This window comes from Crinia signifera, chromosome 6, assembly GCF_055691185.1.
Source record: "Crinia signifera chromosome 6, ASM5569118v1, whole genome shotgun sequence".
Lineage (NCBI taxonomy): Eukaryota > Metazoa > Chordata > Amphibia > Anura > Myobatrachidae > Crinia > Crinia signifera.
In genome coordinates, this window is record NC_139222.1 from 47,353,646 (window position 1) to 47,368,762 (window position 15,117).

At 46.7% G+C, this 15,117-nt stretch overlaps 1 protein-coding gene across 1 annotated transcript in view; it reads left to right on the forward strand.

Moving 5' to 3' along the window:
- The first annotated feature begins 4,738 nt into the window (after positions 1 to 4,738).
- SMTNL1 (smoothelin like 1) overlaps positions 4,739 to 15,117 on the forward strand; it is a 72,367-nt gene continuing 61,988 nt past the window's right edge. Inside the window, exon 1 of the mRNA XM_083146123.1 lies at positions 4,739 to 5,376. Coding sequence (XP_083002249.1) covers positions 4,823 to 5,376 — 554 coding nt within the window. The 5' untranslated portion in view covers positions 4,739 to 4,822. The remainder of the gene's footprint in view (positions 5,377 to 15,117) is intronic.

Below are 15,117 nucleotides of genomic sequence, written 5' to 3' on the forward strand. Positions count from 1 at the left end.
TGCTCCTGTACCTTAACTCTCAGCTGCAGATGCCAGCTCCTGCTGGTCATGACTCTTCCGGGTCTCTCACTCCTCTCTGGGTCTCACTCCTCTCTGAGTCTCTCTCTCTCTCTGCTGGCCAGTCACGCTGCCTGGGACCTCTCAGCAGCACCTGATCTCCTCTTCAGTGCAGGACAGGGGAACATCTTCTCCGTTCACTGCACACACGCTGCTGGGCTTTCTCCTTCTCTCTCTGCCTGAGTCTCACCCTGCTCCCAGCACTAGAGATGGGTCGTCCGCGAACGAACCGGATCTTTTGAACGGATCCCAACCAAGAACGAATGAGCCGCCGATCCCAAAAAGGTGATCCGTTTCAGTTTACAATGCATTTTCCTGATCTCAGTGCTGCCACCTGTGGCAGCTGAGATGTACTACCTCTGCAGACTGAGTACAGTGCTGTGACTACAAGTGATAGAAAGATTAGCTGCTGCTGCCAGGGATGGCCATCGGTGCAGACGCCATCAATGGTTGCCATCGATGGTGATTCTGCACCCAGCCATCGATCAGTGTTTTCACTCGGTCATGTATATTCCCCCTTTTTTTAAGCGAGGCGAGGATCCGTCTAAAAGATACGTATCTTTTCACTGAACGATCCGCCGGCTCCCGGCTCCGCTTAATGATCCGTTTTGCCCATCTCTCACTCTCTGCACACTTCCTCCCTCTCACCCTGCCGCTGGGATCACCTCTGACCGCTCAGCTTCCTGTCACACGTGCAGGGGAGCTGGGACACTAGCTGAGTCTGTTCACCCCTCACAGCCCTGCTGTTTCTATAAAAATGCAGTTCTTTCACTGAGCAGCATTAGCTGCAATTGACCTTCTTTGAGGGCATAGGGACACCTCTGGGGTGGACTGCCACATTTGGGGAAGAGGCATCACAGAACTCCCCCTTTCCAGCAGAAACATGTTGATATAATACATAAGGGTGGGCAGGCACCACAGGTACCAGAAGAGTATTAAAATGGCAATAAAACACGGATCGACAGCAATTTATAAACATACCCTGCTGACACCTGCAGCTGTTGTTGCCCCATCACTACTGCGTAGACAGCTCTTGTAGATGAGCTGTAAATCAGGTAAGACTCATGGACGCTGGAGTGCAGAAAAACCCCCCTACCTAGTGTTACATCAAGAACTGAACTGAATAATGAAGAGGAAGAGAATGTGAGGGGAGTTTGTGTAACATAATCTTGAAAATGGGAATTAGGCCTGCATATACGTCCTGACTTGGAGGTACTGTATACAGGTGCGCCATGGGTGGCTGCTCATTTGGGTAATTGCTGGAGGTGCCATTGAGTCAGAAGGTGTTTCACTATTGACTGAGAAAGACATAGCTGACAACCCAGAGTGTGATGTAGTGTGAGGAGGGTCTACTCTGTAACATCTACTGTTAAACTGGGCACAATTATAGTCTCCTCAGGTAGACTCAACAAGAGGGGACGATTATGCTCATATACAGTTCTATCTGCTTGAACAACATACTGTAACAGTTGGACCAATATACTGAGGTATGAAATAAGGCAGGAACAGCGGTTGTGTTGCCAAGCAGCCACTTAGGATGGGTTAGTCAATCTCACACAGAATACACAAAGAAAAAAGTAGCGCTGATAACCAAAGAGACTACATTACTATTTTGATATAAATTAAATTTTTAAAAAACATAGAATGTGAATAACACACAAGATGGAATAATGACCATCTGCATTTGCATCTGTAATTGAGGTTATAATTGATGTTTAGTAATTGGAATTTGGGTTCAGATGCAACGTGATAATAACTGTTGTCAGTGGCGTAAGTTTGTCCAAGTCGCCCGGAGGCAAGAAAAAAGTTGGTGCCCCCCCTAGATAGATAGCTAGAGACAGAGGTGGAACTAGAGAGTTGTTGGCCCAGGTACAAAAATATGCTTCCTCCCCATACTGAAAATGAGAACAGTGTGCACCAAAGGAGGGCTGAAGGGTGTGTGTGTGTGTGTGTATGATTAGGGTTATAGGCTGCGGGGTGTGTGTGTGTGTGTGGTTAGGATTATAGGTTGCAGTGTGTGTGGTTAGTTTTATAGGCTGCAGTGTGTGTGTGTGTGTGTGTGTGTGTGTGTGTGTGGTTAGGGTTATAGGCTGCTGGGTGTGTGTGTGTGGTTAGGATTATAGGCTGCAGTGTGTGTGTGTGTGTGTGTGTGTGGTTAGGGTTATATTCTGCAGTGTGTGTGTGTGTGTGGTTAGGGTTATAGGTTGCAGTGTGTGTGTGTGTGTGTGTGTGTGTGGTTAGGGTTATAGGCTGCAGTGTGTGTATGTGTGGTTAGGGTTATAGGCTGCAGTGTGTGTGTGTGTGGTTAGGGTTAATAGGCTGCAGTGTGTGTGTGTGTGTGTGTGTGTGTGTGTGTGTGTGTGTGGTCAGGGTTATAGGCTGCGGTGTGTGTGTGTGTGGTTAGGGTTATAGGCTGCAGTGAGTGTGTGTATGATTACGGTTATAGGCTGCGGGATGTGTGTGTGTGTGTATGGTTAGGGTTATAGGCTACAGTGTGTGTGTGGTTAGGGTTATAGGCTGCAGTGTGTGTGTGTGTGTGTGTGTGTGTGTGTGTGTGTGTGTGTGTGTATGGTTAGGGTTATAGGCTGCGGTGTGTGTGTGTGTATGGTTAGGGTTATAGGCTGCAGTGTGTGTGTGTGTGTGTGTGTGTGTGTGTGTGTATGGTTAGGGTTATAGGATGCGGGATGTGTGTGTATGGAACTGCAGCAGTATCACTAGATTTGACATAGCACTATCACTGGACTGTAACTCAGGGACAAACACAGGATTTTCAGAAGGGGGTTTCCAGAGAGGGGCGGAGCAAAGCACTGAGATGGACATTTAGGTGACCCAGTATATGCCGGGTCAGTTAAAGTATTATATATAGACCAAATGTATATAAGTAATAATAAAAAAAAAAATATATATATATATATATATACATAACAGCAGTGTCGACCCCTGGGAATAGCAATGTATTGGGGCCCCTACATATCCTCCAGTGGTAGGGGTGGGGGGTGCTATGAGCAGAAGCTTTGATGTCCCGCAGGTGGTAGGGGGTATTATATCAACTGCTCAGCATGTCGGGCCTGGATCAGTAGTTTCCACTAATTACCCCTTTACTGCACAGATGGTGGGAATTGAGGTGGGAGAAGGGGGCATTGGGCTCAATGAAGGGGCCCTGATACATAACTTCCAGGGTGGTAGAGGATGTTTAATATGCAGAGGAGGGGTGTATAGTGGAGTGGGCTTATTATTCATAATTGTCTGGTGGGAGGAGAGCTTGCTTGACTGCAGATATCTCCAGTTCCTGGAACTAGATTTCTTAGCTTTTAATGGAATTAAAAACTAGAGAATCCCACCTACCAAATTCTACTGGGGACTAGGGGATCAGAGTTCAGGAGGCAGAGCAATCTGCCAACAAGTATATAAAACTACATACCAGGTGTATGGAGCTGGAGCAGTAACCAGCTGCTGGAAGGCAGATATCTCTGGTTCTGGGCAAAGTAGAGACAAGCTACTAGTGTCCATCAAAGTGGGAGAGTCCCAGCTTTTGGAATATACCCTCAGAAAAACTCTAAGTTACAAAGAAACTGAAATATCTGACTGGGGAGAGCAATTAACAGGCTTGGATGGGGACCACTGCTTTGAAGTCAGATATCTCTGCTTCCCCATGGCCGATTTTTACAATTCTTGTACCCATGGAAAGAAGGGGCCTTAGCTTTCAGACTAGGACACTTACATTCCTGGGGGGGTTTCTGGGTACTCCGAAACCCCCCCTGCGTGCGCTACTGTAACTGCAGCAGTATCACTGTCCAGCCAATTCCAGTCCAGCACAATCGCTGGACTGGAACTGCAGCAGTATTACTGGACTTTAAAGGCCATATATCTGGAGTGGACTTATACAGCAGGATCACTGGCCTTGACTGGACATTAATGGCAGCAGTATCATTGGACTGTACTGGAACTGCAGCAGTATCACTGGATTTTAAAGAATCACTGGACTGGACATTGATGGCAGCACAGCAGAGTGCACAGGACACTTCCTCTCCTAAGCTGGAGTGAGGAAATGTCTGGATCTCTCAAGATCTGACAGCGGGATCTCGCGAGGTCCCGAGACCCGCGCTCCAAGCCTGGGCGGGAAATCCCAAACTGAGTCGGAGAGCCGGTTCGGTTTAGGGGTATCTGGATTCCCCTAATCCAAACTCGCTCATCCCTAATATAAACTAATGTATATACAAAACACAATGTTCTCATTGAAGTATTCACAAAAAATAGACTCTCTTATTAACAGCACTGTATAAAGACTTAACATAAAAGTTCTGGTTTATAATTGTGTTCCACTATAATACTCCTCTTATACCTGTCTTTTTATGTAACCCAATCGTTCTCCAGCTGAACGATGCTTATTGGGATCCTGCCACTTGTGACATACATACTGCACACAATAACCAGATGTTGCTCACGTTAGTTTTAATGCATTTTTCTTTTGACAGCATGCACAAACACAGAGAGCTGTTTATGCCAGTATTTATGGGGATACCAAGGGAACAGTGAAAAGTGACATAATACAGAACTGTTTTTAGCTTTCCAGGGACAGAGAATCAAGGTGACAGCTGGCAGAGTGTGGGGGTGGCTAAGGAGGATGCATAAAGCCGGTTAATCCCGAATAAAAATAGACACCCACCATGCTTGGTGATAAGTAGGAGGGAATAAAGGCTGCAGGACAGGACAAACACTTCTAAGAGCAGACAGCAGTTTTACTAAAAGAACATTCTGTTCAAATATGGTAGAAGAACAACACCATCTCTTAGACAAACACCTACAAGAATTTAACAGCAGTCCTAAAGACTCAGAGGACACTTGGGAGAGCACAGTTAAGGAAATGGAAGTTGGGATAAAAGAACATCATACAACAGAGGAAACTCCTGTGTTAGATTGCAAGCATGATGGAGATGTCACAAAAGATGTTGGAAAAGATAGTGAAGCAGGAGAAGAGACAGTTGAAACAGGAAAGGACACAGCAAAAGATGACGGTGATGTCTCTGAATTGGAGAAAGATTCTTTTAAATCCACCGGAGATATAAAGGAAACAGGGGACACGGCGATATCACAGGAGGAGACAAATGAAACAGAAAGAAATACAGTTCAAGAGAAAAATGAACCAAACACATCAAATCAAGAGAATGCTTCAGATGATTTGTTCAATCATAAAACAGAAACGCAGGAGGAAGAGCAGGCAGGTGTTGATGGTGATGAAGGAGGTACACGTGAACTTCATCCAAGTGCCGCAGAAAAAGCTGATAGTGCAAACGGAGGTAGTGATGCTCAGACAGCAAGGTAACACCCTGTAATTTACACAGAACAAGCAAACATTTATGTACAGAAAATAAAATGATCAAACTCGGAAAGGGTCCTTCCACCTGTTAATACCTTTTACATTTACTTATACATAGCCACCTACTAACCTTAAAAAATACACTCCTTTACTTTTTTTCTGGGTTTTTTTCTGTGGACAGGGTTTTGCTGTGGACTAGAACAAAGATTTTCTCTTTAATACATCTGTATAGAGTAAGTAGATCAATACACAAAGACAATAGAATACTATGAAAATGCGCAGTGAGATTTTTTAAATATACAGGGTGACATTTAATGGGAATGCAATTTTTGATTTCTGGCAATATTTTCACCCAAAACTGCCATTTTCCCACTTTTTTCCCAAGTCGCATAGATAATGAGATGCGAATTGCGGCAAAAATCGCACATTTTGAAGTGGAGATTTTTAGTAAAGCCAGAACATCCAGATGTTTTACTATTATAAAGTATACAAATTGCATATTTAATGAGATGCAAATTCGGGAAAATGTGTCTAAAAATCGCCACACATGCAGACCAGTTTCTGTCAGGTGATTTTGACAGAACCATGCACAGATCATTGAGATCTGTGCATGGTTCTGTCTTTAAAAATGTCTAAAAGTTAATAATAAAAAAAAAAAACATGGTGTGAGGTACCTCCTCCTGAGCATTGAGCCAGACCTGGTTCCAAAAATACGGGGCACAAAAAAAAACAAAAATGTAGGAGTCCCCCATATTTCTGAAACCGGCCCTGGGTTCCAACAGCCCGCGGTGTCATGCCACAACCGGGGGACACTATTTGCATAAGGTCCCCCGGCCATACCATGAGCACCGTGGCTAGTCAGCCTTGGATGGGGTACCTAGGGGAGTGGGGACCCCCCAATAAAGGGGTCCCCCCCAGGCTTCACCCGTCCAGGGCTGAAGCCCGGGGCTGTCACTGGCATCCATGGGCTGTGGACGCCGGCCTGATAGGGTTAAATCATTCATAAATAACATTGCTTTATACAGGTGAACTACAAGTGCCAGCAGGCCTCCCCCGCATACTGGGACTTAGCGAACCACAAGTAGTCCAAACAATGTTAAAACAATGTTAAAATAAATCACACAAACTTATAAAGACGTTCTTTTGCAACTTTGTTGTGCCGACCTCTAATTACTTCACTATATATATATATATATATATATATATATATATATATATATATATATTGTAGTAGATTTGCGGTGGGGCACTCGTGGCTATTCTCCATAAACTATATATAGATATGTATGTATGTATGGTGCACTAAGCGCTAACAACCTATTTAGTAATACAGACGATGTGAAGTGACAGTGAACAATAAATAATGAACAATAAATACAATCCGAGAAAATACAAGGGGCTGCAAAAAGTCTCAGGTGGTCACGTTTTTCCGACGTGACCGGTTTACGGATACAGTCAGTAGTAGACAGCTGCGCCTTCAGTGTAAAACATTAAAGTGAAATCCTTAAATAAAGTGGTGATATGCGTACCAGAGATACGGGGAAAGATCACGTGTGGCAATGTCTTTCTTGCATCCGTCTCCTAATTGGTCCTCCTCGTCCACAGGTATGGAACTCGGATGGGGTATATAGACCCAAGAGGAGGGAATAATTTTTAGTTTAAAGCAAAAATAATTTTTTTATTTTTTTATTTTTATAGTGACTGATAATAAGTGGTGGTGTGCTGCCACCGTGTGGTCAAAACTTGTATCACACCCAGTGTAAAGCGCTTAAATGAAGAAATGACTCACATTTGACAGGGGTCCAGTATCGACAGGGACCCCTGTAATTCCTCAAGGTTTTAAGGGTACCTTAAATGGAGAGACCCTCCCACCAAGGGGGGTAAGAAAAAATGGATAGTGTAATAAAGTTTAAAAAAAGGGGGTTTTAATGAACAAAAAACATAGGTAATGGACTCGTACAATTTTATCAATATAAGAAAGCTTATCTGGAGTGTGCTGCATGCACAATGGAGAGTGGAGGTTAGTGTCCAGAGGTGACCAACGCGTTTCGTCCCTTTTATTCTGTTTGGGACTTCATCAAGGGTCATATAGGGGAGACTCTGCACCTACAGGGTATATATAGCCCTGTTCTAATCAATTTCCGGGTTCATCAGCGTTCCCATAAGCGCACTGAGCATGCGCGAGATTAGGCCATAGATCTCGGGAGATCTATCTCCCATTGTATGTAGTGCGCATGCGCAGTGCGCACATCTGAGCGCGGCTCGGAGGTAATACTTCTCCGGCCGTGTATAGGGGGCGGGCGGCGTACTGACACCTTCTGGTGTCATCATAGAGTACCCTCATGGCATGTCGCCACATCTCTCCTACCCGTGCACTGCTACGGTCCAGTGCACGGGTAGATGAGAGATGTGGCAACATGCCATGCAAATTCACACAGATTGACTCAAAATTCACGTTATGCCACACAGATTAAGGCAAAATTCACATTTTGCCATATGGATTGAGCCAAAATACACACTGTATCAAACAGATTGAGCAATAATACACAATATGCTTCATAAACAGGGGCATTGCTCACCAAAGGTACACTTTAAAAATTTACACCATAATGCCCATTACATGTGAAGTCACTCACCATAATGTACATTGCGTATTATGCCAAACACCATAATGCCTATTTAAAATTATGCTACATAAGTGCTGCTTACCTACATGCTCATTGCCATGGGTTTACTTATTTATTAACAGTTTCTTATATAGCGCATACATAATCCGCGGCGCTTTACAGAGAATAGTTGAACATTCACATCAGTCCCTGCCCCAGTGGAGCTTACAATCTATATTCCCTACCATATGTACACGCACACACACAGACATTCTAGGGTTAATTTTGTTGGAAACCAATTAACCTACCTGTATATTTTTGGATTGTGGGAGGAAACCGGAGTGCCCGGAGTAAACCCATGCAAGCACGGGGAGAATATGCAATCTCCGCACAGTTAGAGCCATGGTGGGCATTGAACCCATGACCTCAGTGCTGTGAGGCAGTCATGCTAACCATTACACTATCCCTGGCAATGAGTGTTACACCATCCCTGGCATTGCCAGGGGTTCTTGCCATGTGGGATTACATGCTCGTTACCAAGGGGGAATACATGTTTGTGATAACTGGGGGACAGCCGCCGCCAGGCAGAAATAACAGCCATTGACAGCCGGGCAGAGAGCAGGGCCCAGCTGTATTCAGAGCACTGCAGGTCCCAGATATTTGAAATAATACCCCTTTCACACCAGAAAATGCAGGGACTTACCCAGGAATATGGTCCCATGATCATGCAGGGACATTCCCGGGCTGGCCCATTTTACACCAGCCTAGTCCCTGCATTTTCAGGTGTGAGGGGGAGAGAAACCCCCCCCCCCCCCTTTAAACAACCAGCTATATCTTCGGAACCCACTGACCCATTTACATGAGACCAGTATCATACCCTCCAACTGTATCGAGTTTGCCGGTACAGTACCATTTTTCAACAGTCTGTACCAGCAAATATAAATTGTACCGAATGTACCGCATTTTTTACATTTCAGCGGTCAGTCACTCACTCATGTGCGCCGCATTAAATGTTCCTCCTCCTGGCTCCCAGGCCCCGGCTCCGCATGCTGCCTGTGGTACGCTGGTTCTCCCCTCTCCCCCACCCGTTCCCAAGAGTGCATTGCACGGGCCGGTGCCGTGCGTAATGACGTCATGCGCCGGCACCGTGCATAAATGTGCACTCTGGAAAGGACAACGTCTCAGCCCTCAGCGCATACTTGCCTACCCTCCCGCAATTAGCGGGAGTCTCCCGCTTTTTCAATCCTTCTCCCGCCCCCCGCAAATCCCTTGGTTCCTCCCGGTTTTTTGTCCCCTTTGCAAAAAACCCTGAGTGCGCATGCGCGAACGCGATGTTGCGGAGGCGGGTCCTGAATGCGTGAGGTTATGACGTCATTATGACGGCCACCGCGGGGCTGTGTGGGTAGCGCTGGCCGTGGTGCTGCAGCAGGAGCATGGGCGGGAGCTTGGAAGCGGCAGCGGACTGTGGAATGTGAGCGGGGAGCACGAGTATCAGGAGCGGAAGCTGCAGTAAGTATAACTCTGTTATACAGCAGCCTCACTCACCTGGGGAAACCTGTGGTGATCAGACCGGTGCCCGCATCTCCTCTCTGGCTCCTGAGCCTCATTGCTGCCAAGCTCCGCAAGTTGCTGGGCTGTTCTCTCCGTCCCTCCTCCTTCTCCTCCCTGCTGTGTCTTACTCTACTGTCTCACACATACGTACAATGAGCTGCTCCTATGTCAATGTACCCAGCCTACGTACACTGCACCTTACACCGTACAGTTTCTATTTAAAATAAATAATTGTTCTAGCCACAAAAGTAAAATTGATATGTCCATCCTAAGCACTACACCTTTTTGTTATGTGTAGTAAGGTCACAGCATAGTCAGGTCGTTATTGTTTCTCTTCTTAAATAAATAAAACCTCGATTGTCCTGTATAATCTAGATTAAATTGACTACTCCAGCCACCAGGAGCTGTACCTAATTAATTCTATAAATATTGTCATTTATTAAGCTTGAACACCTTCCTTTTGATGTTTCGTTTAATATCTGCCCTGTTACACAGTAAAATTCTTTACAGCACAACAAGGGTTAATCGGCCATCTTTAATTAGTACACCAATTAAGTATAGAATGGTCATGGATAGACCAGGTCTGTATAATACATTTCCTGCTTTCCAATAAAAGTTTTTCTGTACAGCATAACAAGGGTTAATCGGCCATTTTGGTTTTAGTGCATTACGGCCGTGTATAGACTAGGTCTGCACAATTAGTATCCAAATCCTTTGTATACATTTTAAGAAATTAGGTGACACTATTGAAAGTTTGTAACGATTTACTGGTTATCTTTATTGCACAACATTCAATTACCGGAGAACACAGCCAGCCATAAAACAGATAACATTCTTTGCATTACCACAACAATGAACACTGACATTCTCAATGGGGATTATTAAAGTTGTGGATACCAGTGCTATATTTATTCTTCCTTTTTGAATGTTATATCAATATTATGTTTATACTTTTGTTCATGTTTTGTAATGTTTTCTATATATTATGATCACTTTTTTAATGTATTAACCCTCAGAGTATATTCTTGTCATAGAGATGAGATGTCCATAATCTATGACGTCACACACACACAGAGGGGGGTGTTCACGTGTTTATTCACTTCCTGATGGTTCCTATAAAAGAAAGCACTGTTTCACAATTTTGTATTCCTGATAACGTAGAGATATAAGAATAAAGAGTGATTTCTTTATTGTTTAAGTCCTGGAGTGCCGCTTAATCTTCTAGAATATATATATATATATATGTTTTGTGTTCCCGCTAGGCTTATTTCACAGGGCGCTGCGCCGTGCCCCTTTAAAAGCCGACAAATTCCGCCCTGCCTGTTTTTTGCTGCCCTGCAGTAAATAGCAGCCTCTGACAAATCCGCCACTGATTGTCCATGCGCCGCAGGGACCTCCTGCCCGCCCGTGCTGCCTGGACCCCACTGCCCACCCACGCTGCCCAGACCCCGCTGCCCGGCTGCTTGGGGGCCTGCGGGCCCAGAAAGCTACCCCCTGCACCATTCACATGTTTGTTATATATACACTGCCGCAGCGCCAGTGAACAGGAAGGCCCGACAATACTGGTAAGAACTAGACCTGCCTCCTCTCGCCCCTGTCACCTCAACCCGTTGCCCCTTCACCTCGCCCCATGTCACCTTAACCCCTCTCGTCCCCAATCACCTCACCACCTCCCCCTCATATCCTCTATTGACAGTTACCCGCACCCGTCACGGGGTCTGTCAGCTGTCAGTAGAAGCAGGAAGCGCGAAGATGGCGGATGCAGGGTTGCTGATAGGGTGGTGCGTTTTTGGGCTGTTGCTCCTGGTATGTGCATTGTCCTGGGGTGGCTGTAGCTGGGGGTGCAGCATATGTGCAGCGGGTAGCAGCATATGTGTGTATACCGGTGACGTGCACATGGCACGGCTAGGCTTGCTGCGAGCATGTACAGATGTGCCCACAGCTTATTGTATGTGCGGATAAGCAGCACTTATGTGGCTGTGTTTACAATTCATGTTGGAGGGGAGCAGGGGCGGGCTGGGCCGGGGGGCAGAGTGCCATATGCCCCCCGGGCCGCTTACCCACCCACTGGCTGCGGGCCGTGCTGCGGCTGGATCAGCTTCTCCAGCCCTCCTGCACTGTCCGCGGCTTACAGAACACGGCCGCGGCTACAGGAAAATGGCCGCCGGCCCCCTGCACTGAGGACATGTTCTCAGTGCAGGAGGCCGGCGGCCATTTTCCTGTAGCCGCGGCCGTGTTCTGGAAGCCGCGGCCAGCGCAGGAGGGCTGGAGAAGCTGATCCAGCCGCAGCACGGCCCGCAGCTAGCGAGTGGGTAAGCGCTCCCCCCCCCCCCCCCTCCCTCACCCCAGCATATGTGTTTCTGTCACTGTGGGGGCATATCTGGCACTGTGTGGGGGCATATCTGGCACTGTGTGGGGGCATATCTGGCACTGTGTGGGGGCATATCTGGCACTGTGTGGGGGCATATCTGGCACTGTGTGGGGGCATATCTGGCACTGTGTGGGGGCATATGTGTATCTGGCACTGTGTGGGGGCATATCTGGCACTGTGGGGGCATATGTGTATCTGGCACAGTGGGGCATATGTGTATTTGGCACTGTGGGGGCATATGTGTATCTGGCACAGTGGGGCATATGTGTATTTGGCACTGTGGGGGCATATGTGTATCTGGCACTGTGGGGGCATATGTGTATTTGGCACTGTGGGGGCATATGTGTATCTGGCACTGTGGGGCATATGTGTATTTGGCACTGTGGGGGCATATCTGGCACTGTGGGGGCATATGTGTATCTGGCACTGTGGGGGCATATGTGTATCTGGCACTGTGGGGGCATATGTGTCTGGCACTGTGGGGGCATATGTGTCTGGCACTGTGGGGGCATATGTGTCTGGCACTGTGGGGGCATATGTGTATTTGGCACTGTGGGGGAATATGTGTCTCTGGCACTGTGGGGGCATATGTGTCTCTGGCACTGTGGGGGCATATGTGTCTCTGGCACTGTGGGGGCATATGTGTCTCTGGCACTGTGGGGGCATATCTGGCACTGTGGGGGCATATGTGTCTTTGGCACTGTGGGGGAATATGTGTCTCTGGCACTGAGGGGGCATATGTGTCTCTGGCACTGTGGGGGCATATGTGTCTCTGGCACTGTGGGGGCATATCTGGCACTGTGGGGGCATATGTGTCTCTGGCACTGTGGGGGCATATGTGTCTCTGGCACTGTGGGGGCATATGTGTCTCTGGCACTGTGGGGGCATATGTGTCTCTGGCACTGTGGGGGCATATGTGTCTCTGGCACTGTGGGGGCATATCTGGCACTGTGGAGGAATATGCGTATTTGGCACTGTGGCAGAATATCTGGCACTGTGGCGGCATTTGTGTCTGGCACTGTGGGGGCATATGTGTATTTGATACTGTGGCGGAATATCTTGCACTGTGGGGGCATATCTGGCACTGTGGACATCACATTGTGCGGTGTAATGGGCATCATGGTATGGGGCGTAATGGACATTACGGTGTGGGGAGCATTGGGTAATTGCCATCACAGTATGGGGTGTAATGGGCATCAAGGTGTGCAGCATAATGTGTAATTAGCATCACAGTGTGCGGTGTATTGAGTAATTAGCATCGCAGTGTTGGGCGTAATGTGTAACTGGCATCATGGTGTTCAGCATAATGTGTAATTGGCATTACGGCATGTGGCTTTATGTGTAATGGGTATTACAAGGTTCGCTAAAATGTGCAATCTGCAGGTACACAATACAATCATGGTACAGGCAAGGTACCCCTTATGATAGGCCACGCCCCTAATTTTTCGACGCGCCTACGGCGCGCAAAAGCATTCCTTCCGACGGTGACTTGGCTGATTATGGGCCAGTGCTCTGGACTTGCCCCCTAGGCTAAAAGTTGCCAGCCAGCCCCTGGAGGGGAGCTGCCAAGCTTACCCGTATACAACAGTTGGCTTTTGTATTTTGATTTTTATAGAATGAAGTTTATAAATGTCAGCTAGAAGCTGTGGACAACCTTTCATCTTTACAAGGCTTGGTACATGAGCAGCACACTTGGTGCAGTGGTAAACGGAGGGCACTTCTATTGGATCAGGTGTAGGATATACTGTACCTCTCCTGAGATCATTGCATCGGAGTAGATCAGCATTTTCCTACAACTAGTACATTTATTGCTAAGTCAGTGCTGTGTGTAGTGTACACACTTTTCTGTGCACAGACTGGCTGGTTATAGTAGTGCAGACTTTGCAAGATTTCAGTCACCTATAAAGGTGCATACACTTTACGATTTGCTTCTGTGCGATGTCATCTTTTCCCTTTTTATACATTTTTCACCACAGTGTACACTTTTATATGTGTTATATGTGTCTGATATAATATATGTGCAAACCAATTATGATATAATAAATTGCTTACATTTTAGAAAAAAACTTGAATCACTCATTAATAAATGTGAGCGCTGCTTTTTCTTGTTTTTCATCTTTTCCCTCTAATCTGCTGGGCCAACCATGTAGTGCATATGCACTGAACTATATCGTTGACGAATGTCATCGGTTCTCCGCTATGTGCATGTAGTCATTGATGACATGTCAATTGAGCTGTGTGTACAGATGACAACGGGTGGTCGGTAAAACCAGCGGGAGCGTGTATTGTTTGTAGTGTACATGCTGGGCGATATTTTAAACAATGCTACAATCCTGGCATTGATATGGTGTTTTGAAACAGTGTGTGGCATAATGTTTTGTGGGCATTACGGTGTGCGGTATAATGTGTAATTGGCATTTTACGGCATGTAGCTACTGTGTCATAGGCATTAAAGTGTGTGGTATTATATGTAATGAGTATTATGGTGGGGAGCCGGGGGCCCTACCTAATGTCTCTGTCCTGGGCCCCACAATTTCTGATGGCAGCCCTGCCTGCAGTCTCCCTAGCTGCGGTGACAGTCCCGCCCTTCTAAGCCTTGGCGGCCATATTTACACAACTTCTCAGTGTATGGTGGGTCAGGTTGTGTCAAGAGCTTCACCCCCTCTGTGTCCTGGGCTAATAAGTATGTAGTAATAATGCTACATACCTCCCAACTGTTCTAATTACTGCAGTGCAGTCCCACTAATTGGAGACTGTCCTGCTGTTCCTCCTTTGGGTGGCAGTGTCCAGCGTGCTGGGGCAGAGCGGGGAGCTGGAGATCTCAGCTGACCTACCAAGCAGCCAGTGATCACTGAAGAGATACCATTCACATGTTCATGGCATCTCCAGTGTAGGGAGAAAGCCAGGGGCTGCTTAGGGAGTGTTGGGCAAGCCCCTAAAGTGACTAAACAGGGTTGTGGTGCTAGGCCCCAGACCTGTCCATAGACCATGCCCCTTTCATCGGAGATACACCCATTTTCAAGTTGGCCGCGCCTTCGGCGCGGCAGATTGCAACTTCTGTAACGCCAAACTAGGGAGGCATGCTGCTCTGTCTTTCTGTGCCCATGTGCTTTTCTATTATAAATTTTCAGCCTGACTGAAAACATGAACTTATTTATATGACAATAATTCATGACCATTGAACACATTGCAACCATACATAAGCGCTGGTTTCA